A 26,831-nucleotide genomic window follows, 5' to 3' on the forward strand; every position below is an offset into this window, starting at 1 on the left:
ATCCCACATTTGTTTTCTCCTCTGCCAAAATGTTTATGACAAACATACGGGAAGCAGATTCATGTATAAATACATGGGAGTCGGGATCCTCTACCGTACATGATGTGCACTCCTAGAGAGCTAGGCTGTGCATCTCTTGACAGCCCCCATATCATTTGATCATGGAGACGGATGGCTATCAAACATCCAAAAGCTGTGCATGGCAAACAATACAGTATGATCCACAGAAGCTGTTTGATAGCTATCTATCTCTATATCAGTTGATATGGCAGCTATCGATAGTTGTACAATTGTTTGCGATGCAAAATTGCACCACAAAGAATCCAAACCCTATACATGGAACTCTATGGAATGCAATAATACATACCCACTGATAGCCCTAGAAGTAGGGGGATGAAGGAATCTTGGCTGCCACCGAATGGCTTCTCATTACATGCCACCCATGTGCATTGATTGCACACCTTTATCCGTATCTAGGATGGTCATGAATCCTTGGTTGTCATGTTCTTTGCGAGGTTTATGTTTGACATCAATAGATTGTCGCATGGTCGCTCCAACACAAGAAGGCCCACCTTGACCCATCCACAAGCCCCGTATCATATTCTAGTCTTGTTTTCCCCCTCCGGTCTTTATTTTTTCCCCATCCTAGCCTCACCTTGCTGTAATCCATCCATGCTATCAGTAGGAAGAAACAAAAGTCAGATTAGAATAATTGCCCCACCAACACCAGTCCATAGCATTTGATAAAAAGTCAATCTTGGTGTCTAGACCATGGTCATGGTGGTAGTAACCATTGTCCCAAAGGAATCCATTTCCCACCTTGGTTAGCTTCCATGGGAAATCAGTGACTTCAGTTACTTAAAAGAACCATTGTGGTTAATGTCAGCCTCAAAATGAAAATCTAATCAGTTTGCTAATCTGTTCTATCTCATATTGCAACGTTAGTCACGTTTTTCCCAACCAGGACGGTTTGTATCTTTCGCACCAAAGAAAAATTCATCTTCCACCGTTTGATCATGCAACATTCATTTAAGAATCTATGAGGTACTGATTTGGAGTACTTTAATATCTGCACAGAACATGATCCAACGGTTCATGTCGTTAAAGAAAATCAATCATTCTTTACACAAAAGATACAACCTGAACCCTTTCAAACATGCCATATTTAATGATAAAGCCGCATTTAGTTCTGTATTCGAGGAGAAAAAAGTGGCGGTCCAATACCTTCCGTATGGAGGAACTGATAGCCGTTCACTAACGTATTAAGATACATAAAAGGTGCATCAAATTTCTTACTTCTTTGCTTGCTTGCCATCAAGAAATCCTACTTTTATTATTATTTTTTTTTAAAGTATAATAATAATAGCAACAAGTAGTATACTTCTCCAAGTGGCCAACAAGACCCACAAGGTGAAGAATAAAAGACCAGACGGCTTTTAATTATGGCAATACGTCCCTAGAGGTGGACCATGGGCATCCTTTTTATTAAAGTAACAGGAAAGGAATCCCTATATGCAGTTTTAAAAAGCAGGGTAGGGAAAGAAAGAGGCTACTCCATTGGAATATATATCTGTGATTGCTACATTAGAGAAGTTGCAACCAAGCAATGAAGTTCTTGTTTCAGTGCCCATGTTGCTCGTGCTTCTGCTTCATGAAGACCAAAAAGAGCAAGCCGAAGGAGAAGGTAGCCAAGGGTGATTAAAGTAAGGGTCTTTGAATTTGTTTAGCTTCACAATAATGTAAACATTCTGTCCTTAAATGTGCTTGGGCTCTCTTGGACAGTATTCATCAATTGTAGCTATCCATTTATCTAATAAGTCTCAAAAAATGTAATGATGTCTTCCTTTCGATAAGGATGCCCTACTCTGTTAGTTTCTTTTGCCTTTCTCGATCCCTTCATTATTTAGAATACCCATCTCCTTCATCTGTTCTTCAACTGCTACCAGACCAGTCTGTGCAAGAAAGCTGTCAAAAAAGAAAGATCATTAAAGATAAGGAAACATTGTAAAGTTTTCACTTATTGCACAAGTTTAGCTAATTCAGAATTCAGATTTCGAAAGCAAAAACATCCATGTGATTCACTAGCAAAGGAAAGAAAAGGTTCTAGTCTCCAATTAAACAAGTGCACGCCAGTTACATGAATTAGATTCTTCCAGCAGATGAAGGTTTGCATAAATATCAAGCAGAAAACCTGGCTTCAGGTGGAAAGGCAAAGGATGTAACAGCATTACTGAACAGAGTGAAGAGTACAAATTGTAATTCTATAATCCAAGATGGAGTGAGCACAAGGAGGTTCAAGTAAAAGCTAATGATTGACATATCTCTTCAACCAACACATAGGAAATTCCAACACTAAGCTTTCAGAAAAGACCAAATATGGGACATCCAACACCATTTACCACGATCGTTCTATATCTTGTAAATTCCATAATTTAACAACAGGTCGTTGATCTACAATGTACCTAAAGCCTTTCTTTAGCAAAAGATTAGTTGATGGACCATCCATTTAAGGATACAACGATCACCATTACTTTGCAGACATCTTAGCACAGACTAGCTCCATGTCAATTACCAAGCAAAGTAAACAAAAATTATAGCACTTCGTGACAGGAAAGTGAAGTCACATGCATCTAACATATAGATCTTAGTAAATACAGGCTGCCAGAGTGTTGTCACCAAAAGCAGATTATTGGTTGATTTGTCAGGACACAGGAAAAAGAAAAAGGAATAGAGCGAGAGAGAGAGAGAGAGAGAGAGAGATGCTTCTATATGGTTGCTAAAGTGCAAAGGATTCTGCACAGCTGAGTTAGAATTATTAAATGCAAAATTACTCAATTTAAATTGAAAATTTGTCAATTTTAAGGGAGAGATACATGTGTATGAATCTAAAAGCTTCAGAAACCTGAAGTCATGAACAGCACACTATGTTTTCTCTGATCATTCCGCATGACACAGACAAAATATTTAATCATAGCCTCAAGCACTTTTTTGTATACGCACTGTCTGGTCATGAAAATTCTGCAACCTTGAGTTAGACAAGGTTAATTCAAGTAGATTGAGGATGATATGGTAAATCTTAACTGACTACATAAAAATAATAATATGCACAATGCCTTCAAAACACACAACATAAGAAGGCATACAAAAGATAGACCATTATAAATATCCCAAATTGCAGGCATCTATGTGTAATATTATCTTACAAATTATCACAATTTAACTGTAACTTTTGTATTCTGGTATTTAGAATACAAAGAACCGAGTTAATATATCTTCTACGCTTGCCTTAGCCACCACTGTATGATAGATGCAAACCTAAATAATTTTTTAAGCATCTATTCAGATAAGGTGCCAATTATAATGATTATTAATTCATCTTCTGATTCTTTTTCCTATTATCATTTATGTCTATGTAAGATACCATTTGGTTTAAAGATAACAATTTCCCCATTGGAAAGGGAGTCTGTTAACCCGACTGCAGCCTTAGTTTCAACCAATGAAAAAAGCAAAAACTAATGGCGCCTTCTTTAAGGGTGAGCAAGAAGGAAGATTGAGCACCATTCGAATATAAATGAAAAATCTCACAAAACATAATTAAGCAGGTGAATGGTTTTACTATAAAATGCATTGTTGTGACTACTGAAGAACACCAAAAGGGAAGAGGTAAACAACCAGGTAAAAGCACAAGTGGAATAACATGCCACCTCAACCCGATTATCTTTTTCATGCAATGACCTTCATAGAACTCTCTGGAACAAACAAAAATAGAGAGTGTTCTCATGCAGGCTCCTACTACTGTCCTGCTTTCAAAAATACACTTATATAAATAAATAAATACACACACACACACACACACAAACACACACTTATATACCTACATATACGTGTACATATATAGATGCACTAGAATCCAGTCAATCAGATTTCAACTCAGATCTAGTCATATCCTAATTGGATGATGGGGGTCCCACAACGATGCTTGGTTGGATGCGATCTACCACCTCTAAATTGCTTACACACTAAAAATCATGTAAATTGGAATCCCTAGACATACATCTAGTGCTCAAAAATTGGATAATTCAAATAACAAGAAATAATACATGCTTTAAGACCACTCGATGTATAGGCTAGAGATCTCCAATCACATAATTTTTGTGTGTAAGTAGTTTAGATGTAGTTGATCACATCCAATGGCTCATCAATGGGAGACCCAATTATCCAAGTCAAGACTAGCCAATTCTGATTTGAAATCCAATCACATAATTTTTTTGTAAGTAGTTTAGATGTAGTTGATCACATCCAATGGCTTGAATCATCAATGTGGGACTCCATCATCCAAGTCGAGATTGACCAATTCTGATTTGAAGTCCGATCCTTGGGTAGGTAGTAAATTGCTTACACATTAAAGATCATGTAATTTGGAGACCTCTAGACATATATTTAGTGGTCAAAAATTGGACAATTTAAATAACAAGAAATAATAAATATTTTTTGACCACTCGATATATAGGCTAGGGATCTCTAATCTCATAATTTTTTGTGTGCAAGTAGGTTAGATGTGGTGGATTACATTCAATGACTCGGATCATCAATGTGGGACACCGTCATCCAAGTCAACACTGACCAATTTTGATTAGAAGTCCAACAGGAATGTAGGACCCCATCATCCAAGTCAACACTGATCAATTCTGATTTGAATTTTCAAGGTCCGACCATTAGGTAGGTAGATAGATATGTAGATACATATGTAGGTAGATACATATGTACATGCGTATGTACATATGTATGTATTTGTGTGTGTGCTTATAAACTACCAATCAGTTCAACCTACTAGTTAAGTTCCTCTAGTTATTAATCTTAGCTCCCTCCTTCTTTATGGTTAGGATCTTTTATTCTTGAAATATGAGGTAAAGAAGTTTTTCTAGTTGTTCTATCATTTTATACATCACCACAATTCTCCTAGTCAAAATTTTCTCTTCAACAAAGCATCAAAATGCAAACTGAAATGATACTGCTCAAAAGGTCTATTGCTATGCTGCGCTTTTAGTTTACCACAACGTTTAGGTACAGCAGAATATCCAAACATCCCAAATGTTTTAAAAAACCCAGTGTCCCTCTACATATATGAAGCATTGCTCAAAACCATATTGGTAGAAAACAGACAAAGAATTTCAAATATAAGGCAGGTTTTAAACATTTCGCTTAATCATTTATGATTCCTCTTATTTTCTCGAAATATGAGGTTAAGAAAAGTGTTTTAATTGTTTTATCATTTTAAACACCACCATCACTCTCCTAGTCAAAATTCTTTTCAACGAAGCATCGTAAATTACAAACTGAAATGATATTTACCAGTATACTATGCTGTTCATTTCTCACAACTTTTGTAGAATATCCCCTTTTTAAAAAAAAAAAATGTCCATGTGGATATATATAGCAATGCTCCATCATTTTGGTTTATAACACAAAATAACTTAAATATAAGGCAGGTTTTAGGCTCCAGTTTTGCTTACGCACTTAGGAATTTTCTTTCATTTTTCTGAACTATGATGTTAAGAAGTGTTTTAATTATGTTATCATTTTAAATATTATCAACAATCTCCTAGTCAAATTTTTCTCTTTAATGAAGCATCACAAATGCAAACTGAAATGATATGGCTCAAAAGCAATGTTGCTATATTGCATTATTTTTTATAACTATTAAGTATGGTAGAACATCCCAAATTTTTGAAAAACTCAGCATACAATATGAATATATGTAACATTCTCAAAATCATCTTGGTTGATAATCCAAAAGAATTTAAAATATAAGGCAGGTTTTAGACACCAATTCGTCTATCTATTCTACCATGCTGCCAACTCACCTAAAGCACCCATGCATAAGACATGTCTTACTTACATGTTTCCCTATCCCACTTTTTCCATCCCCCACATTTCCTCACCCCACCTCTCCCTATCCCACATTTTGTCTACATGTTTCTCCATTCTCCAAGTGAATGTTAACCATAAGATCAAAGATTCCAGCCCTTCTTTAACACTAACTATTTATTTATATATTTTTTATTTTTTTAACAAAAAGGTAACATGTGCATTGGACACACCACATTCTAGTTCACATATAAAAGGGAGTGATAATTACCCATTCAGGAGTATGAAAAGCATTGCACCTATGATGACAAGCAAAAGAACATGGCCAGCAATAATGAAGTCACTTGCTGAAAATGCTAGGGAAAGCATGGCAGTAAGACAGACTCCGAGCAGCAAAAATATAATTTTGAGTACAAGCCATGTGGGACCCTGAAAATCAACAGAGAAAGAAGATCAGATATCTTTACAGTCTAACAGTTCCTTGTACATGTGTGTGTGTGCATGTAGAATTAAAGTCACTGTTAATGGTTGAATGAAAGTATTAAGTAGATATGGCTGATAGAAATTTTACACACATTAACACCAGATGCTAAAGCTCCCAGCATCACGGCTTTTGCAGACGATATATCATTTGAGCTGGGCCTTTCCATTTCTAGTTCTACAATAAACTAGAAAAACAATCCAACATCATATACATTGAAATTGCACTCTCTTTTAAAGAATCAAATAAGAATGTATTACAGACCTAATTTAAACAAAAAGGGTGGGGGAATCATAATTATGCACCACTTGGTGTTCATTCATGGAAAATTAGGAAAATATTGTCATCAGTGTATTCACATGAATAAATTACCTTATTTAATCATTCAATATAAACAAACGAATATCATGCATAAACAAAAGCTGCAGTGGCAGATTGTCAACATGTTATGCCCTAGCCTAGGGATACACATGTTTTGTGATTTTCTATAGTGCTTAAAGCAGATGGCATGCTTGCTATATCTTATCCTTTCATATTATCAACACTTGATTGCCAATCCATCTTTCAGGCTGTCCAGTTTAGCAACAGAAGATCCATTTTCCGCATCGGATTTTCATCCGACTAAACCCTAGGCAAGAAAGATCTTAAACTAGTATGGATCCACCCAAGCTCTAAGCCCTAATGTTATGAAGGAGATACATTCTAGACAACCATTTTCACCCTTTTTTCCCTAAAGACAGCAAGGTACTTGACTTGGACCCACTTTTCCTGTTTTCTGGCACACCTTTGATAGTTATGGTAGTTCCAAAACAACTGAGCCAATAAATGATAGAACAACAGATCATGTATATATTCATCAATGCATGCCCACACACAAATAGATTGTATGGATGGTGAAAAGATATCATGCAAATAGAAGAAAATTCAATTACATGGAATACCCACCCACACATCTAGAACTAGATGAGGTGGCCTGTGCCGTCTTTTTAGTTGTAATATCCCATGATTGAAACCTAAACAGTATTTTCCTCCTAGAAATCTGCATTGTTTTCCTCTTCTAAGCATATCATTTTTGCATAATATACAGAACCAAAACCCAAACAAAATTTTTGTGCATCCCCCAAAAGGACCTCCATTGGTTGGCTCTCCTAATCATATCAATTACACCTAACTTTACAATGAAGTGGATCCTTCTTCTCTTCCTCACACCCCAGTCTATTTAGTCTGTGATCAAGACTATGCTTCCGACTAGTCAAACCAAATAACTTTGAATACAGGTTGTCTCACTTGAACAATGCTAACTAGGGATGGTGTTGTTTGACAAGAAGTACCAAAAGTTCCTTTTCTAGACAAGGGGATTGCCACCAAGATTCACTGTATTGGTATTGGGTACTTACTGGTGCATTATTGATATAGTATGGTATGCCTAGTACAGTGCTGCACACCCATTATGGTACAGGACATCCCCATACTGACACAAGGTTGGAGGATTCTTTTCTCATGCCAAGCCATGGTATTGCCCAAAATCAAGTGGTATGAATTAGTACAACATGAAAGCAGGTACAACCACTCTATTCTGCACAATATATAGGCTAGTTTAGTCCCAGTGCAATATCAAATCTCGACAGTTATCAGTACCTTGTTCGTACAGTATTGTATGGTGGCACCGAGTGATATGAGTTAGCATAGCAAACCATGGTTGGCAACCCCATCCTGCTAGGGTTAGGTCCCAAGTTTGTACCCAAACTGTAGCATTCCAACTGCATTTCTTGAAAAAATTGAGAAAATAAAAGGAAAAAGGAAAAGAAGAAAAAGAAAAGAAGGTTTGCTTCTAGCTTTATTAGCTTCATGCATTTTATTTTTGTTCGATAATTCACTAATCGTTTCCTTTTTGAATTTTAAGCTTCTTGGTGACCATGCCATTTTCAAGATAATAATTACCATTTATTAAATGATGTCTTAGCACTATGTTAAAGTAGCTATGCCAAAAGAAAATTGGATGGCTTTTCTTTCTTCTCCCATGATAGAGGCCTTGATTTTTATCATGATAATTGAAAGAAAAAAGGCAAAGATAAGATCTTTAAACAAAAGGTCAATTAATTAAAAGGAGAGGACTGATCCAAAGATAGTTGCACATGAAGCATTTCTTACCAAATGCCACCCACTTCCTTTAAATATTCTTCATCAGGAAGTGCTGATGGCACAAGGTGCATAAAAGTTGCTTGATTGATATAGTAGAGCAAGCATGCAAGTTGGATCTAAGCAAGAGTAGTAGAAATTTTAATTTCCAAGATTTTATGCCAATCAATTTTTTTTGTGCTTAAATACATATATTAAAGTGCAGAAAACATATTTTCAAAGGTCTAAATTTCAATCGGGCTTTTACTTATTTATTCAGTATATAAGCGTATACTACTAAGAATGCGTTTGGTTAGCCATTTAAAAAGTATTTGTTTTGCTTTTTGATTTTTAAAAAACAAAAATCAAAAAGAAATGTTTGGTAATGCCAAGAAAAGCAAAAAGCAAAAATCAAAAATCAAAAATCAAAAAAATCAAAATAATTGCTTTATATGCAAAGCAAAAACTTTTTACTTTCTAAAACTTGCTTTTCTGCTTTTTTTGCTTCCCCGCATCTAAAACGCCAGATCAAAAAGTAAAGAATCCGAATTCTTCTCCCTCGTCGAGCTCTTCACCTCTCCACCCCCTTCTCCCTCCCTTCTCGAACCCTTCTCCCCCGTCGAGCTCTTCACCTGCCATCCCCAAACGTTACTTTTTGCTTTATAGCAATGTAGTTCCCAAACATACTTTTTGTTTTTTTACTTTTACTCAATAGCAAAAGTCAAAAAACATAAAAAGTACTTTTCAAAAATCAAAAAATGTAACCAAACACACCCTAAATTTATAATTCTTGACCTCACTTTCAAGGTTCAACCTGATACTTTCCCCCTACATAAGGATTTGTAGCTATTGAGAAAATAACCAATGACTTTTCGCTGAAATTATAAACTATCATATGATTTTTCCTAAAAATTTACCTTTTCAAAAGACTAAAGTACTAAAACTCAAAACACAATAATATTTGAACAATTCTTCACTCATATTCTTCCATTGGCCTCCTACTAGCAATCCTTTGATGGTTTGGTATTAAACACCTTGCTTGTCCAGATTAAAGAATCAGAGTTTTCCAGTTCTTAGAAAGATGATCTAAATGCTCCATTGAGTTGATTCTTTCACCCTTTTTTCCCTCCTTTAATCCACATCAACCATACTTCGATCAAGGTGACCACTAGCACCTCCCTCTCTAGGCACGATAACTTCAAAATTATCAAATTGGAGTGTGGATTAAAAATGTAATCTTCATTCAATTTGGTCAATAGAATTGATGTCATATTGATCAAATATTGATATGGAGCAAGGAGCAGAAACATTGCAAAGAACCAGCACAAAAGGCATCTCAAATTTGTTTTTTATGTAATGGAGGCTTCCCATTGCTCAACGAGGATGATTGGAGGGTGTTTTGAGCCCAAACCCAGCAAGCAGTCACATTTGTGAAGATGGTTCATATATTATCATGTTTCTAAGTCCATAATGTCCATCTTTTGTGCTAAGGATAACTTTGGAATAAAGAAAGAATAATGTTTATGAGTACTCCTCACACTACAATACCATTAACAGCGACAAGGTTTAATTGACACCTTTTCCTTTTTTTAAGCCCTAGTTAAAATCAGATACTTCGACATGCATAGTCTAACTTTGGGTGGATTTGATAAGGTAGTGGTCCCAATTTTTAGCAGTTTTTAGACTTTGCCATTGGATAGGCTTATCAAAGGAAGGGAGGCATCTCTACAAATTTACAAGGCTGGCTGAACCTCGTCCCTTTTCTTCTTTTTCTACTCAACTCTATTCCTTTTCCTTCTAACATTTCTCTTCTCAATGCTTTTCTTTAGTTATTTGTTATTATTGTTACTCTACTTTGAAAAAAGGATGACCCGGTGCATGAGGCTACTACCATTGCAAGGTGCAGGGAGGATTAGATGTATGCAACCTTACCCCTATGTATGCAGAACTTGTTTTTGTGTCTTGAACCCATGACCTCTCGGTTCCAATGGAGCAGCCTTACCATTGCGCTAATGCTAACCCTCTACACTAGTATGAAAGAAACCTATATTACCTTTTTAATGTCATATTCCTTTTTATTTGTTGATTTTATGTATCTTTGGTGATTTGTAATATTGTTGTGTTTACTCTTTTATTTATTTATGCAATTATAAATCCTCTCTCTTTCTCTTTATTTAGCACAATTATTTGTTTTAAGCAAAGTTATTTGATTTCATTCATTTATTAGCTTCGACTTTGAATTACTGGATTTGTTAAGATAGCTACAAACCCCCAAATTAAGTTATTAAGTCTTTTATAATCTCATTCCGACCATCCTCCCTCATCAATCAAACCCGAATCCTAGTTGTACTACACTACTGTGCTATTCTCAAATTTTGGATGTCAACAACTAAATTAACCTAGAACTCCAAGTTGAGCACTTTTAAGTCCTTTTGTTCATCACAAAATCATTCCTAGGTGATCTTGCAATAAGCTGATACTTGGTATCAAAGCTAAACATCTTTCTCACTCTTGTTATACTTCCCTCCTTTCTCCTCCATCTTCCTTTGATTTCTTTCTTTTCAAACAAGTTTTTTCCTTTTTTTTTGCTAGGAAAACAAAGTTTTCAAAATTGAACTTGATTCAAAATTTGAGGTGAGAGCACCAGATAAAATCATCGAGAGGGCTTGGCATACGAGAAAACTTATATTGCAACATTAGAGTCTACCATGGCTTTTAAGAAAGCCACCTTAGATATTCTTGTTGCTAGTGCCCTCAAAATCCATGAAAAAGGTGCAAAGTGACATCTAAAGGTGCACTCATCCTTATAAGTTTTCAATCCTTTTCAAGTACTCAACCCAATTTCTCAAAAAGTCATCCACACTTCCCTTATAGCAATGCATTTTTGGGTTCAATTGGAGTAACAAGTAGCACATGTAAATCATTGATAGAAGTTTGAAGTTGCAAATTTCCTTGTAGATCATAATGTGAGATCTTCCTCAACTCAGCAAATAGCCTTTCTTCCATTGACCTCAGATGATAAATGAGAGAGAACTCTTCTTCATTGAGGAAAAGGGGATGGTTTGTTTTGACAGAAATTAAATATTATCAAATTAATTACACCATGATTGAAAGCTGGAAGGACATGAAAGCTGCACTGAAAGGGCTTTCATTTCACACAACTATGAGTAGCAGGTATACCCTCAATTAAATTAGCTAGTGCAAGGATGACTTGAAAACAAGATCAGCAATTGAAACCTTTTTGCCTTAAGAATCTTTAGATCTGGAACAATCACACCAGAAATAAGCCGTTCAAAACCTACCAACAATCTCTTAGCAACAACCTAGCAACGTCTTTTTAAGAACACAATATGGGCACTGAATTCAACACTTCCAAAGGAATCAGCCACTTCTCTCAACAAAATAATGAACAGTTGGTGATACAAGGCTAATGTCATTATCAATGCTAGCCTATAGCATAACAGGAAAATGACTTCTTTTTTTTTCTTTTTTTTTTTTTTTTACTTCGAGGCAAAAAATTGATAACAGAGGAAAGCTGCAATAAAGGTGGAGTACATCTCTATATCATCCTTTGTATAGAACTTTGTCCTCTATACATGGCTGTGCAAGCAAGTCAAGATGAAAATTTGCGTCTGATTGGCAAATTCCAGACTCAGGTCCGATCCAATAGTCGAATACGTATCATTGAATCTGGGGGTTGTATCCAATGGCAGGCAAATTCCAGACTCAGGTCCGATCCAATAGTCGAATACGTATCATTGAATCTGGGGGTTGTATCCAATGGCAATAAAGGTGAATCTGTAAAAGGTTGCATTAGTCAAGACCACTACCTAAAGTTCACAAGTGGTGCTTAATCTGAAGCACAAACTTGATTAGAGGTATGGGTAGCACTTTCTAATTTAAGATTTTCTAGTGAAAGCCATCCCAGCAACTTAACCGGATATAGTAGCAACAGCAGCAAATTAAACAAGAACAAAATCAGCAGGCAGCAAAATATTGATAGAAAACTCATAGAGGGAGTCGAAGGAGGGAGATGAAGCAGGCAGAAGGGGAGCAGAGGAAGGGGAGCCGAAGGACGGGGAGGTTGAGACGTGAAGGGGAGGGGGAAGGCGCGGAAAAGACGAAGAATGAATTAGGAAGAATAAGTACCTGTGCTCGTTCTCGCAGTCCACGGGGGGCCTCCGGTGACCGCGAACCACCAAAAGAAGAGCGAAGAAATAGGGCGGAGGGTTTCGCACGATGGAGGCGAGATGAGGCGATTTGGGAAAATGATCCTGCACCCCACCCGCTTACTTACGAGACTTCAACCCAACCTGGCACAAGTTTGTTTCCTCTTCTGTTTTTGATAAAACGGACTTCCAACAAACTAGTTTGGATACATCCAACAACTCAGAAAACACAAATTGATTGCCGTGTTCGCTTCTTAAAAAGGATGCCTAACATCGAAAGTGACGCGGTCCATAGGAATCCTCCAGATGTTGCACGGCGATGGATGAAATGGGCATTTTCAGATAGCCCCGAACCCACTCCACCACCATGGTGGAATCAATCTCAATGATGCCAAGCTCTGCACCACAGGCAAGCTGAGCACATATCTAATATCAGCCCAAGCCACCCTCAACTCGGCCCTCAGGACCATGATGTCGAAGAGTTGACTCCCGCCGGCTGCCCCAAAACCAAAGTCCGGCCCTGGAAAAACAAATCAAGCACTACCACAGATTGAAAGTATGGGATTGGCAATGGGTCTTGCTTGATCTAACTGACCTAATAGATCTGAATTTATTTTGATAAAAAAATAAATAATATCCCATATTTTATTTCGATTTGTAAATATTTCTCACATCTCTAATTATTATAATATCCATCTTATATTTTTTAATTTGTTACAATATCCTCCCAATCTCTCAATTTGAGGCGTAGTTTGCAGTTGGTGCCTGTGTAGCAAATTATTAGGAGTTATGCGGCTGACGTAGATTTGTTGAATTGTTTTAAAATAGATTGAAATATCATATGCACTTAAAAGAGTCTAAGGACCAAAATATTCAAATCCTTACCTTAATCCTATCTTCTCTCCTGGCCCTTTTCTCTGAAAAAGTAATATAACTTTCACCGATGGTAGCATCCCAATCCCCCCTCCCCCTCCCCCTCATCCTCTTGGATAGCTGTAGGGTCTTTTATCATATTCAGCGGCAGCATCCCAATCCCCACATAAATCACAATAATAGATACATTCCACTCTAAATATAATTCCAATATATACGTAACATTATCATCATTCTCTAATACCCTTAGGTTGCATTTGGTACATTGCCAGGTAATCTTGAAAAATAATATAGATTGTCTTTAAGATAGATTGCCATCATTAAATTATCAGTAATATTGATTACTGTATTTGTTACATGCAAATAATATTGCAGTAAATTACTGAGAATTTTGATTGATATGTTTGGTATAACAATAAAATTATTGGTAATATGAAATCAAATTTTTAAAATACTCTCAATAATTTTATTTTGGTGCTCTTCTTTCTTTTTTTTTTAATTGATGAATAAGTACTTTTATCAGTTAGAAAGAAATTGATCATTGATAAGTTACAATACTGAGTTGGATCTCCCATCCATCGGCCCATATCTCAAATTTCTGTTTTGGATTTGGGATCAGAAAGGATGTCGGCGATGGTGATGAGAAAGGAGGCGGTGGTGAGGGAAGAGAAGATGGAGGTGGTGGAAGTGGCGGCGTGTGAGTGTTATGGGCTGATACAGGAGTGTATATCGGAATACATCGTGCTGGTGCGGGAGCGATACGCAGGGCAGTGGGTATGTGGGTTTTACAGGGAGGCGGTGGAGAACGTGTCACCTCTAGATCAAGGTGGGGGGGCTGTGGTGGTAGAGAGACAAGCATGGAGGAGCTGTGGGGAGGGGGATAAAGACGAGGGTGAAGGAGCTATGAATTTTGTGTGATTTTTTTTAGAGATAATTTTGTCCAAAAAATTTTTTATAATATTATCAAAGAAGTGATAATCTGAATAGTCACCCTTCCTCAAGACTATCTAGATTATCTCCTGAGAGGTAATGTAGATTGCCAAAACAATTCGGATTACCATCCAAAAAGTATATTAAATACAGTAATCCAGTGGGCCCACTTTAACTTAGTGGCAATCTAGATAGATTGAAGGCTATCAAATGCAACCTTAATCTATAATAATTATTACCCTTAGATACCATAAGTATAGATTACTGGAAGATGGACATGCTAGATGGACATATATATTTTGAAGTTTGAAGAAACTCATGAGGCCAGGATCTATATTATTATAATAATCCATCTTACCTTTAATATACTTAGCATTTAGTGCCCTTGATAACACCCTTCTATGGTGGATCTTAAAGCAGAATATATCCTTAGCCATATTTGCAACCAAAATAAAATAATTATTAGTACTTGTTTAGCTACAATTAGGCCTATAAAGAAAAGAATTAACTAATCATTACATAGAATAAAAGCAAAAATGGGGCTATTACATAATCATTTAAATTGATTCAACCACTACTAAATTGGATTGGCAACTATAATAAATAATTTCATATATACTGGGACCACTACATAATTATTTAAACTAATCCAACCATTACTAAATGGCACCAGCCACTATAATAAATATTTTTAGATATACTAGGATACTGTATAATTATTTAAACAAATCTAATCATTACTAAACGAGATAGACCATTGCAATAAATAATTTCAAACCCTTAGTCCTAAAAGGAAAAATCACAAACTCCTAAAATACTAATACCCATAGACTACTTCTTACTTCTAAGTTTGATATTTCAAAAACAAACAACATAACCCCGTGTAACTCTTCTTAGAAAACAAAACAATTTATCTCATAAAATATAAAATAAAAAAAGGAATGTATCTCTTTATCAATTTCCACTTTTTTTTTTTTGCTTTGATTAGGTGAATGAAGACTTCAATTTGGTGGAAAATCTTTTGATGTAGAGAAATATACCTCCGATTTTATGATTTGGGGAAGAACAAAGCTTCAAAATCGCACAAAATTGCATGAAAAAATCGTTGATACTATTTCATAATAACGATAGGTAACAAAGTGTGATGGAATATGAAGGACTTGACCTTAGATAGATTAAGAGTTAGTTTACAAACCACAAATAGGCTTAATGGAATTGAACCTAATCTTAGATAGGTAAATATAATTATCTCATAAAACATGATTACATATTATAATATTATTATGATGTAATATAATCTAATTGTTAGAAGATTTAGTGCAGGGGCAAAATGGTAATTTTAAAACTTTTTCAAAATTACTATTTTACAGTGAAATTATTAATTAATCTCATTAATTAATACTAATTAACCCTACACTAGGATCTAAATATGATACAACAGCATGCATTTAAATTTGAAATTCAAATTTGAATCAGTAAACCTTTTACAGTACTGTGTTCAGAACACATCACCTTTTGCGGATAGTCGATCACCGCAATCTGATCACCATCGGAGGGCTCTGATCGTCACGTCACAGCCACACAAATGTCTGACCTCTGTGGATCGTCCACACGAAGCTCCCGTCTAATCAGCTCCTCACGAATGCTAGTTCGTGATTTCACCCTTTTGATGGCAGATGTTGATCGAACTCCTTCGATCAATGTGTGCCGACTCCTCGGATGCTTTGAATTGTTTGCACGGTTGCTTAAGAGGCTGATGGATCTCTCTCTGAAATTTGGTGGACTCACGACACTCGTGGCACACCAATCTCACTTCCCAAACCTTAGGTAGAAACCCTAGGGTACACACTAGAAACCCTGCGCTCAATTTTCTTTCTTTTCTTTCTTTTTCTCTCGAAAGGTTTTGGACCTTCACCTTACGCACAAACTTTCCTCACACCCCAAAGTTTCTCTCCTAAAATTTCTACGCACATCCCACCTTTCTCCTCTTTTTAAAACAAAGTCGAACGTGTCTTATCCACGTGAGAGGATAAAGATAAGTGGTTGCACATTTGAATTCAAATCAAATTTGAATTCAAATGCAAAACCAACTCATCCCTATCCACTTGTGCGTGAGAAGAGAAGGGGCGTGAGTTAATTTGTGCATGGAGAGTTTACACGAGAAACATTTTCTCGTGTAAAATATAGGGCGCACAAGATAAGACCATGGCGCATGGATTAGTTGGTTGCTCATTCAAATTCAAACTTTCTTTTGAATTTGAATGGCCAACCAACTTATTTTTATCCAGATATTTGGCGCACAAGGGTGGGCGTGGGATGGCTTCTGCGTGGAGAAAATTCATGAGAAGTTGCTTCTCATGAATTTAAATATGCACAGAAGAAATGAGGTGGCGCAGGAAGAAAAGTCAAGATGGTTTGAACCTAATTGAGCCAACCTAATCTAAATAGGTTAAGCACAATTAGAATAAATTAAATCCAACTTAATTAGGTTTAATTAGGCTCAATAAAATCCTAATCAAATCAGGAATTAACTAAACCTAATCCCTGATCAAATCAGGGACTAAACCACCTTAGCGATTAGGTCAACATTTAACCTAATCGGGTCAATCCATAGCGATTAGGTCAACATTTAACCTAATCGGGTCAATCCAAACTGAATCCAATTCAATTGGACTTGATCCAATAATAATTACTCAATCAAATTAAGTTAATTAGCGATCAAATCACTAATTAAATCTCTCATAAATATTGAGTCCAAATCCGATGGGCAATCAGGCATCAGAGACCATCGATATGAAACCCTGATCAAAGAGTTCAAATTTCAAATTCAAAATTTAAAATTCAAAATTTTGACCTCGGTACCCAAAATATGTGGAACTCATGATCAGAGAATCTTAATTCTCAATCATAGAGTCCCAGACACATAAGACTCATAATCAGCCATCTGATCAGAAAGGAACCACTAATGTGTGTGACCCCGCATGTTCGAACCTAAGCCGGTAGCACAGGAATCAATTTCTGTACTAATCGAAGTGACCATCTAGCAATGGTACCCGACGATCGGATAGGTCGAATAATCGCAATCGCAACATTCAGAACCTACGTGAATATGGTTACCGTATAATTCATCCCTTTTGACCCCTGTGTTTAGGACGACTCAGGGTTAAACTGTCAACCCTGATGATATCATTCGAATCGTGCTCAACTCAATTAGTCCTGTGACTCCTCACTAGGACTATCCTGGCCAAGGTTTTGCTAAATTGAAATACGACTGTACACAGCTCCTAAACTGGAGTGGTCAATCCCATCTTGACACACGCACCGACAAGTCAAGTACTTGACTACACCCAGCAGCCTTCCGTCATTGAATTAGAAATTCAGGTAGTCTAGTGCCTAAGTGCAGTGAGTTGCTTGCAAGTCACCGTAGCGGTCTCAGGTTGGAGGGACATTTATACCCATATCCCATCGGAGCAAATCTTGACAGCAGAAATAGCTCCGGAGTTGGTCACGTTCAGTGCAGATGTACCATTACATCTCACCTGTATGCCATACCAGTGTCTCCACACTCTTTGGTTATGAGGACAACCAATCCATATGGCACACAACGACCTATGCTCGATAAACGTTGTCGTCCTTGGTAACAACGTATCATTTGGTCGCGAACATATTTAAGGACTAAGCGACAAATCCTCCTTTGTCGAGTCTAAATAGTCCTAAGGACTTCACCACAACACAGGAGTTCATTAGAAGATGAAACATTTGTGATGAAAAAATATCAAAATAACTTTTATTTATTTATATTCATGTACTAATACAAAAGGAGCACAACCGTCAACAGGCTGACGATTGGCTTTGGGATACTATTCCCAACAATCTCCCACTTGGCCTAAAGCCTATCGGTGCAGTATCTAATACCCATCTTCGACTTGTAGTCGTTGAACTCCTTCACTGCAATGGCTTTAGTGAATGGGTCGGCCAAGTTCTCCTTCCCGTCGATCTTCTGAAGGTCGACGTCACCTCGATCCACGATCTTTCAGATGAGATGGTAGCGGCGCAGAATATGCTTCGTCCGCTGGTGTGCCTTTGGTTCCTTTGCCTGAGCAATGGCTCCAGAGCTGTCGCAGTAGAGCAGAACTGGACCAACAAGGGAGGGTGCTACTCCGAGCTCGATGATGAATTTTCTCAGCCACACCGCTTCTTTGGCAGCATCTGATGCAGCAATATACTCCGCCTCGCATACTGAATCAGCCACAGTGTGCTGTTTGAAACTCTTCCAGCAGACAGTCCCACCATTAAGGGTAAAAATAAATCCTGACACACTCTTGCTATCATCGCGATTAGACTGGAAACTAGAGTCTGTAAACCCTATAAGTCTCAAGTCCGATTCACCATATATAAGCCACTGGTCCTTAGTATTTCTTAAATACTTCAGGATGGTTTTAACAACCTTCCAGTGATTCTCTCCTGGATCAGATTGGTATCTACTCACTACCCCTAGTGAGTATGCCACATCTGGTCGTGTACATATCATGGCGTACGTGATAGATTCCACTGTCGAAGTATATGGAATCCTACCCATACGCTCTCTCTCTTGAGGTGTTGTCGGACAATCCCTCTTCGAGAGAAAAATTCCATGGCCTATCGGTAGATAGCCTTTCTTGAAATTTTCTATGCTGAACCTTTTCAGCATAGTATCAATATACGTGGACTGGGATAAGCCAAGCAACTTTTTGGATCTATCCCTATAGATCCTCATCCCTAGGATGTAGGAAGCTTCTCCCAGATCCTTCATGGAGAACTGTGACGATAGCCAAATCTTTATTCCCTGTAATGCAAGGATATCATTCCCGATTAAGAGAATGTCATCCACATACAATACAAGAAATACTACTACTGGACCATTAGCCCACTTATAAATGCAGGGCTCTTCTCCGTTCTTAACGAAGCCATACGTTTTGATCGTCCTATCAAAACATATGTTCCAACTCCGAGATGCCTGCTTAAGTCCATAAATAGACCTCTGTAGCTTGCACACCTTAGACTCATCTGTGGATGTAAATCCTTCAGGTTGTATCATATACACCTCTTCGTCCAGCTCTCCGTTTAGGAAAGCTGTCTTCACATCCATCTGCCAGATTTCATAGTCCAGATGGGCAGGTATCGCAAGCATAATCCGAATGGATTTGAGCATTGCCACAGGAGAAAACGTCTCGTCATAGTCTATACCATAACGTTGATGATATCCCTTGGCAACCAGACGGGCTTTATAGGTCTCCACCTTTCCGTCTGCGCCCCTCTTCCTTTTGAAGACCCACTTACACCCTATGGGTTTTACTCCTTCGGGTGGGTCAATCAATGTCCACACATCGTTGATCTTCATGGACTCCATTTCGAATTTCATGGCCTCTAGCCATTTCTCAGAGTCAGGTCTCTGCATTGCATCCATGTAGGTGATCGGATCCTCATCGTTTTCATCAAGTTCGACAGGATCACCATCCCGGATCAAGAAACCATAGTATCTATCCGGTTGATGTGGTACTCTACCAGACCGCCTTAAGGGTGCATAATCAATGGGCTCCGGATCTGATCTAATCAAATCCGGTTCAGGTTCAGTAACATGTGTCGGTTTTTCCACCTGTCGAACTTCGTCAAGTTCGACCTTAGAGGCAACAGTTTTTTCACTAAGGAACTCCTTTTTAAAAAAAATTGCCTTAAGGTTGACAAACACCTTTTGCTCATCAGCAAAGTAGAAATAAGACCCTTTGATCTCTTTTGGGTACCCAATAAAATTACACTTGTCAGACCTAGGTCCAAGCTTGTCTGTAATTAAACATTTAATATAAGTCGGACACCTCCAAATCCTAAGGTGCGAGAGTACTGGCTTACGTCCTATCCATATCTCATATGGCGTTTTGGCTACAGACTTACTCGGAACTCTATTTAGAAGGTAACAAGCCGATTCGAGCGCATATCCCCAGAGGGAGATCGGCAGACCAGCAAACCCCATCATGGATCGAACCATGTCTAACAGGGTCCGATTCCTCCTTTCAGACACACCATTATGCTGTGGTGTTCCAGGAGGAGTCCACTGAGAGAGAATCCCATTCTCTCCTAGATACGTCAGAAACTCATTGGAAAGGTATTCACCTCCTCGATCAGATCGAAGAGTTTTAATACACTTTTCAGTTTGTTTTTCTACCTCATTTCGGAATAGTTTGAACATTTCAAATGATTCTGACTTATGCTTCATTAAATAGACATACCCATACCTAGATAGGTCGTCTGTGAAGGTTATGAAGTAGAAAAATCCACCTCTTGCACTTGAGCTCATGGGTCCACATACATCAGAATGTACCAGACCTAAGAGTTCACTGGCTCGCTCACCTTTTCCAGTAAAAGGTGACTTGGTCATCTTCCCAAGAAGACAGGACTCACAGGTTGGAAGTGATTCACAATCACTAACTTCAAGAATTCCTTCTTGAGCCAACCTGTTTATTCTGTTCTTATTGATATGACCTAGCCTACAGTGCCAAAGGTAGACTTCTGACACATTATCTATTCTAGAGCGTTTACCGAAGTTTTGAACCACATTAACAGACTGTGATAGTAAGTAAATTCTATTATTTAATTGTCCAACAAATATTGTAACACCATTCAAAATGATATTGCAAATATTTTCTTTTATTAAAAAATCATAACCGTACATGGCCAAAAGGCCTACAGAAATAATATTTAATAAAAAACTTGGACAATAGTGACATTCACTCAGAATTACATTACGAGAATTGATTACAAGACTCATGATTCCTAAAGCTAGAACTAGAACTTTGCTTCCATCTCCAACGTTCAGGAACCTCTCGCCTTCATCAAATCTCCTACTGACCTGCAGACCCTGCATCAAATTACAAATATGATAAGGGCTTCCGGTATCCAGTACCTAGGCAGTAGTATCACAAATCAAAAAGTTGCAAGGAGTTATCATATAATTACCTTGCTTCTTCTTTGGCCTGTTCGGGTCCAGAGAGGCAATGTATTGAGGACAGTTCCTCTTCCAATGCCCCTGCTTCTTGCAAAAGAAGCACTCCGCCTAGCTCTGGTCGTGCTTGCGCTTCTTGATCTGACCCTGTGCTACTGTGCCAGCATGAGATTGCACCTTTTTTTTTTCTTCTTCTTGTTCTTCTTCCCCTTTCCAAAGGGTTGACGACGAGAAGAAGACCCTCCCACTACATTCACCGACTCCTTATGGAGTTGGTGATCCTTTTCAAAGTTCTGTAGCAACCCCAATAATCCGTGGTAGTTTACTGCAGGCTTTGTCATTCGAAAATGAGTAAGGAATGGGAGGAAGGACTTGGACAAGGAATTAAGGATCGCATCCTTACCGAGCTGCTCATGCAGAGGAAAGCCCAATTTGCTTAGGCGCTCAATCATCTCGATCATGTATAGTACATGATCAGTGACTGAGGCCCCATCCCTCATCCGAGCATTGAAAATAGCACAACTAGTTTTGTGCCTTTCAACGTCGTCAGGCGTGCCAAAGGAGTCGTTCAATATTTGAAGCATCTCCTGTGGCTGGGCGTTCTCAAACCTTCGGCTGAACTCGTCATTCATTGCTGCCAGCATAATACATCGAACGGTGGTGCGGTCATTGAGCCACTTCAAGTAAGTGTCTCGGATCGCCTTACTAGCGTTCGGAGCTGGCTCCTCAGGTGCTGGATCCGCTACTACATAAAGGATCCGCTCATGCTCAAGGATGGTTTTTAATTTTCGATACCAGCTATCAAAATTGGGTCCCATGAGCTTGTCATTATCTAATAATGACCGGAGCGACAGGATAGTGGCCATAGCTGCATAAAGGAAAATGAGACCTCCATTAGTACATAAATTAATACTAAAGACTTGGACTTTAGTCTAAAGTTTTTTCCAATATTTTTACGAACTGGTAGCCTCATCCTCCAATTCGAGGAATTACTTTAATTCCTTAATGGGTACTAGAATCTACACAGACTACACACGAGCCCAACTTTGGTTGGTCAACCCATGTGCATCTATGGGTAGGTTCTTAACCAGTTGTTTCTCTAAACAACTTCTAGTAATTGATTTTGCCCCAGAACCTAATCAGTAGGCTTTGGCCTCCACTGAAAAGATCTGGTTAGGTCCAACCATTAACATGACTTAATTTAGTGAATCGGATCAATAAATGATCAGGCCCGACTTTGGCCGGCCAACCTAACCACCATCAGAAAGACTCAATCAAATTATCATATTATGAATAATAATTCCATTAGCCAATGAGCACCAGGCCTTTGGGCCTCCAATGATCATTGAACTAATGGACTCATTATCACTCACTTAATGGGAGGCCATGACTTAGTTATCATTATAACTTAATCATTTGAGGGACCTAATAATTTTGAGAATTTTATTAAAGAATAGTAGAGAAGAAATCATCCAGCCAATTTCAATCCTCCCACTGACTTCACCAAGTCAGATTAAAAAAAAGATTTAATTAAAGCTGGCATTAGGAGCACCTAAATCAGTCACACTGATTTATCTAATGACATGGGTGAGCTCTAATCACCAAGTGATCTAATCAAAATCTAACTTACCAGATTGGCCAGGTAAGTGAGATCAGTGGTGGGGATTTGCCATTAACTCGTCAATGATCGAATCAATGCGAGTAGCTCCCGCTTAAGAACCACTGGTCAAAACTGCCGAACTTACCTTAGACACCAACCGATTCATTAGTTTTAATTTTGATCAACTTAGTAAATAGGGCTCCACCGCGTAGCCATGAATTAAGTCCATCTTGGTCTAGTTAAAGATATGGACCCATTCAACTACAACTATTGAAGTTGAGTCTAGAGTATCCTTGACCTAATCTAATTCAACTTTTGATTAGATTTGACCAATTACTCCATTTAGTCTATTTTTTAAGCTAACCTTAGGTCTAACCCAATTATGGACCTAATTCATCTAACCCATTGACCTACAAGTTTATGCAATTGTCTTAGGTCTTAATTCACAATTCTAGACCTACTAGACAACACTTAATTCTTTTAATTAAGTACTTGGACTGATGGGTCAGGGTTTGATATTTCGAAAATAATTTTCAAATTTTGAAAGATTTTATTTTTTGTTCACCAAATGTGTTGACTCATTTCACAAACGGATTAGCACAATTCATAAACAGCAATCCTATTGCTCATTTCATAACAGAAAATAACTCAAAATAAATCATAAATTTTTTTTTAGATCTAATCTAATACATTCATGATAAATTTTATAATTAAGTCCTTTCGCTACTTCATCGGCATGGGATATAATTGCATCGGCACCCCTACCGCCATAGGAGACCCCATCGAATGGGAAGAGAGGGCCTTTAAATCCTACTTTTCTCCTATGACCGGACGGCCATGGCAACCAACCCAATTAGATTACTTGCTACTTGGATCAAGTATATCTAAATATATCAATTTCAAAATTTAAAATTTGAATTTCAAATTTCAAATTTCAAATTTCAAATTTTAAATTTTAAATTTTAAATTTGAGATTTCAACTAAATTTCAAATTTCAAATTTTCAATCTTTGAATTTTAAATTTTGAATTTCGAATTTTAAATTTCAAATTTTAAATTTGAGATTTCAACCAAATTTCAAATTTCAAATTTTAAATTTCAAATTTGAAACTTCTAACAAATTTTAAATTTTAAATTTCAAATTTTAAATTTTTTTTTGAATTTTAAATTTTGAATTTTAAATTTAAACTTATAGATTACACCTTAATCTATGCATGCATATGTATATCATATTCTAGAACCATGCTCTGATACCATTTGTTAGAAGATTTAGTGCAGGGGCAAAATGGTAATTTTAAAATTTTTTCAAAATTACTATTTTACAGCGAAATTATTAATTAATCTCATTAATTAATACTAATTAACCCTACACTAGGATCTAAATATGATACAACAGCATGCATTTAAATTTGAAATTCAAATTTGAATCAGTAAATCTTTTACAGTACTGTGTTCAGAACACATCACCTTTTGCGGGTAGTCGATCACCGCAATCTGATCACCGTTGGGGGGCTCTGATCATCACATCGCAGCCACACAAATATCTGGCCTCTGTGGATCGTCCACACGAAGCTCCCGTCTGATCAGCTCCTCACGAATGCTAGTTCGTGATTTCACCCTTTTGATGGCAGATGTTGATCGAACTCCTTCGATCAATGTGTGCTGACTCCTCGGATGCTCTGGATCATTTGCACGATTGTTTGAGAGGCTGATGGATCTCTCCCTAAAATTTGGTGGACTCACGACACTCGTGGCACACCAATCTCACTTCCCAAACCCTAGGTAGAAACCCTAGGGTACACACTAGAAACCCTGTGCTTAATTTTCTTTCTTTTCTTTCTTTTTCTCTCGAAAGGTTTTGGACCTTCACCTTGTGCACAAACTTTCCTCACGCCCCAAAGTTTCTCTCCTAAAATTTTTACGTACGTCCCACCTTTCTCCTCTTTTTAAAACAACGTCGAACGTGTCTTATCCGCGTGAGAGGATAAAGATAAGTGGTTGTACATTTGAATTCAAATCAAATTTGAATTCAAATGCAAAACCAACTCATCCCTATCCACTTGTGCATGAGAAGAGAAGGGGCGTGAGTTGATTTGTACATGGAGAGTTTACACGAGAAATATTTTCTCGTGTAAAATATGGGGCGCACAAGATAAGACCATGGCGCATGGATTAGTTGGTTGCTCATTCAAATTCAAACTTTCTTTTGAATTTGAATGGCCAACCAACTTATTTTTATCCAGATATTTGGCACACAAGGGTGGGAGTGGGATGGCTTTTGCGTGGAGAAAATTCATGAGAAGTTGCTTCTCGTGAATTTAAATATGCACAGAAGAAGTGAGGTGGCGCAGGGAGAAAAGTCAAGGTGGTTTGAACCTAATTGAGCCAACCTAATCTAAATAGGTTAAGCACAATTAGAATAAATTAAATCCAACTTAATTAGGTTTAATTAGGCTCAATAAAATCCTAATCAAATCAGAAATTAACTAAACCTAACCCCTGATCAAATCAGGGACTAAACCACCTTAGCGATTAGGTCAACATTTAACCTAATCGGGTCAATCCAAACTGAATCCAATTCAATTGGACTTGATCCAATAATAATTACTCAATCAAATTGAGTTAATTAGCGATCAAATCACTAATTAAACCTCTCATAAATATTGAGTCCAAATCCGATGGGCAATCAGGCATCAGAGACCATCGATATGAAACCCTGATCAAAGAGTTCAAATTTCAAATTCAAAATTTAAAATTCAAAATTTTGACCCCGGTATCCAAAATGTGTGGAACTCATGATCAGAGAATCTTAATTCTCAATCATAGAGTCCCAGACACATAAGACTCATAATCAACCATCTGATCAGAAAGGAACCACTAATGTGTGTGACCCCGCAGGTTCGAACCTAAGCCGGTAGCACGGAACCAATTCCTGTACTAATCGAAGTGACCATCTAGCAATGGTACCCGACGATTGGATAGATCGAATAATCACAATCGCAACATTCAGAACCTACGTGAATATGGTTACCGTATAATTCATCCCTTTTGACCCCTGTGTTTAGGACGACTCAGGGTTAAACTGTCAACCCTGATGATATCATCCGAATCGTGCTCAACTCAATTAGTCCTGTGACTCCTCACTAGGACTACCCTGATCAAGGTTTTGCTAAATTGAAACACGACTGTACACAGCTCCTAAACTGGAGTGGTGAATCCCATCTTGACACACGCACCGACAAGTCAAGTACTTGACTACACCTAGCAGCCTTCCGTCATTGAATTAGAAATTCAGGTAGTCCAGTGCCTAAGTACAGTGAGTTGCTTGCAAGTCACCGTGGCGATCTCAGATCGGAGGGACATTTATACCCATATCCTATCGGAGCAAATCTTGACAGCAGAAATAGCTCCGGAGTTGGTCACGTTCAGTGCAGATGTACCATTACATCTCACCTGTATGCCATATCAGTGTCTCCACACTCTTTGGTTATGAGGACAACCAACCCATATGGCACACAATGACCTATGCTCGATAAACGTTGTCGTCCTTGGTAACAACGTATCATTTGGTCGCGAACATATTTAAGGACTAAGCGACAAATCCTCCTTTGTCGAGTCTAAATAGTCCTAAGGACTTCACCACAACACAGGAGTTCATTAGAAGATGAAACATTTGTGATGAAAAAATACCAAAATAACTTTTATTTATTTATAATTCATGTACTAATACAAAAGGAGCACAACCGTCAACAGGCTGACGATTGGCTTTGGGACACTATTCCCAACACTAATATGATATAATATTTTATTATATTGT

At 37.6% G+C, this 26,831-nt stretch overlaps 1 protein-coding gene across 3 annotated transcripts; it reads right to left on the minus strand.

Annotated features, from left to right (window-relative positions):
• Positions 1–1,533: 1,533 nt before the first annotated feature.
• LOC105035018 (uncharacterized) lies at positions 1,534–13,166 on the minus strand. Of its 3 annotated transcripts, none has more exons than XM_029261801.2 (4): positions 12,617–13,166; positions 6,444–6,526; positions 6,140–6,297; positions 1,534–1,965 (listed from the first exon to the last, which is right to left on the minus strand). In XM_029261801.2, exons 2-4 carry the CDS (start codon positions 6,516–6,518, stop codon positions 1,869–1,871), a joined length of 330 nt encoding a protein of 109 aa, XP_029117634.1. In that variant the 5' UTR covers positions 6,519–6,526; positions 12,617–13,166; the 3' UTR covers positions 1,534–1,868. The 3 variants fall into 3 exon arrangements, with proteins under 3 accessions (XP_029117634.1, XP_010908709.1, XP_073117145.1); XM_010910407.3 differs by having other exon boundaries at positions 6,444–6,536; positions 12,617–13,160; XM_073261044.1 differs by lacking the exon at positions 12,617–13,166 and adding an exon at positions 7,988–8,109 and having other exon boundaries at positions 6,444–6,536.
• Between the last annotated feature and the right edge of the window lie 13,665 nt (positions 13,167–26,831).

Source organism: Elaeis guineensis, chromosome 7 (genome assembly GCF_000442705.2).
Source record: "Elaeis guineensis isolate ETL-2024a chromosome 7, EG11, whole genome shotgun sequence".
NCBI classification, from domain to species: domain Eukaryota; kingdom Viridiplantae; phylum Streptophyta; class Magnoliopsida; order Arecales; family Arecaceae; genus Elaeis; species Elaeis guineensis.